At 58.8% G+C, this 847-nt stretch overlaps 1 protein-coding gene across 1 annotated transcript in view; it reads left to right on the top strand.

The window, feature by feature from the left end:
- Positions 1 to 377, top strand: part of LOC108572069 — a 725-nt gene extending 348 nt beyond the window's left edge. Inside the window, 1 exon segment of the mRNA XM_017934256.1 lies at positions 1 to 377. This exon segment is cut by the window's left edge and continues 27 nt beyond it. Within this exon segment, the coding sequence (XP_017789745.1) occupies positions 1 to 325 (325 nt within the window). The 3' untranslated portion in view covers positions 326 to 377.
- Positions 378 to 847: the final 470 nt, after the last annotated feature.

Here is an 847-nt window from a genome sequence, read left to right as displayed (position 1 = left end):
GCGTCACGCTGACACGTTGCAGCATCGTGCACGCCTCGAGACCAGCCAAGAACGTCAGCAGCAGCAGCAGCAGCAACAACAGCTGCAGTTCGGCAATATAGGCGGGGAATCTGGCGGACAGTGCGGCGAAGAGGTGCATCCGCTCACGGACGAGATGGAGGACGTGGTGAATCAGATCACCCTGTTGGCTGCCCGTGCAGCCGCCGAGAGCACCACTGGCCAACCCCAGGCCTGCGAGAGAGCGAACCAGGACAACAATAACGCTCCCGACGTGAAGAGGCAGAAACTGGTGCAGGAGGTTGCCGCTTTGGCTGGAGCACGTTAAAGACAAACGGGGGGCGCCTATTTATCGTCGGTGTACGGGGGAGAAGAACGAGACCAGAACGAACAGAGGGGAAGAGAGCTGTCACGGGGTGGAGGAGGAGGAGGAGGAGGAGGAGGAGAGGGTTGATTGGGTGGGGTACGGGTGGAGGGGAGGAGAGCGCGCGATCGGAAAAGTTTCGCGGACATCTCGCGCCTTCTGGAACCGCGAAATGGCGATTTTTCGTCGTGGCGGCGCAACGAGGAGGAGGAGGAGAAGCGACAGAGGAGTGAGATAAAAAAAACGGACCGAGAGTGTTCTTCGATGGGTGCTCTTCGAAAAGAGAGGTACTCGATAACGAAAGCAAACAACGTTCCTAAACTGGCTAGATAAAAGGGGATGGGGGGTTCCGACCTATGGGAGGAACTGTCGGTGGAGGGCTTTTTCTTCCGCTCCGGGCACCGGGGGATCCCCGGCTCCAGGTAACTCGCGCGTGGACGGTGGACCAATCACGAGGACGCCGTATTTATGGACCTCTCTCTCTCT

Source organism: Habropoda laboriosa, unplaced genomic scaffold (genome assembly GCF_001263275.1).
Source record: "Habropoda laboriosa isolate 0110345459 unplaced genomic scaffold, ASM126327v1 scaffold67, whole genome shotgun sequence".
In the NCBI taxonomy this organism is placed as follows: Eukaryota; Metazoa; Arthropoda; class Insecta; order Hymenoptera; family Apidae; genus Habropoda; species Habropoda laboriosa.
The sequence above is the reverse complement of the archived record's forward strand: the minus strand, read 5'-3'. Positions and strand labels throughout refer to the sequence as shown.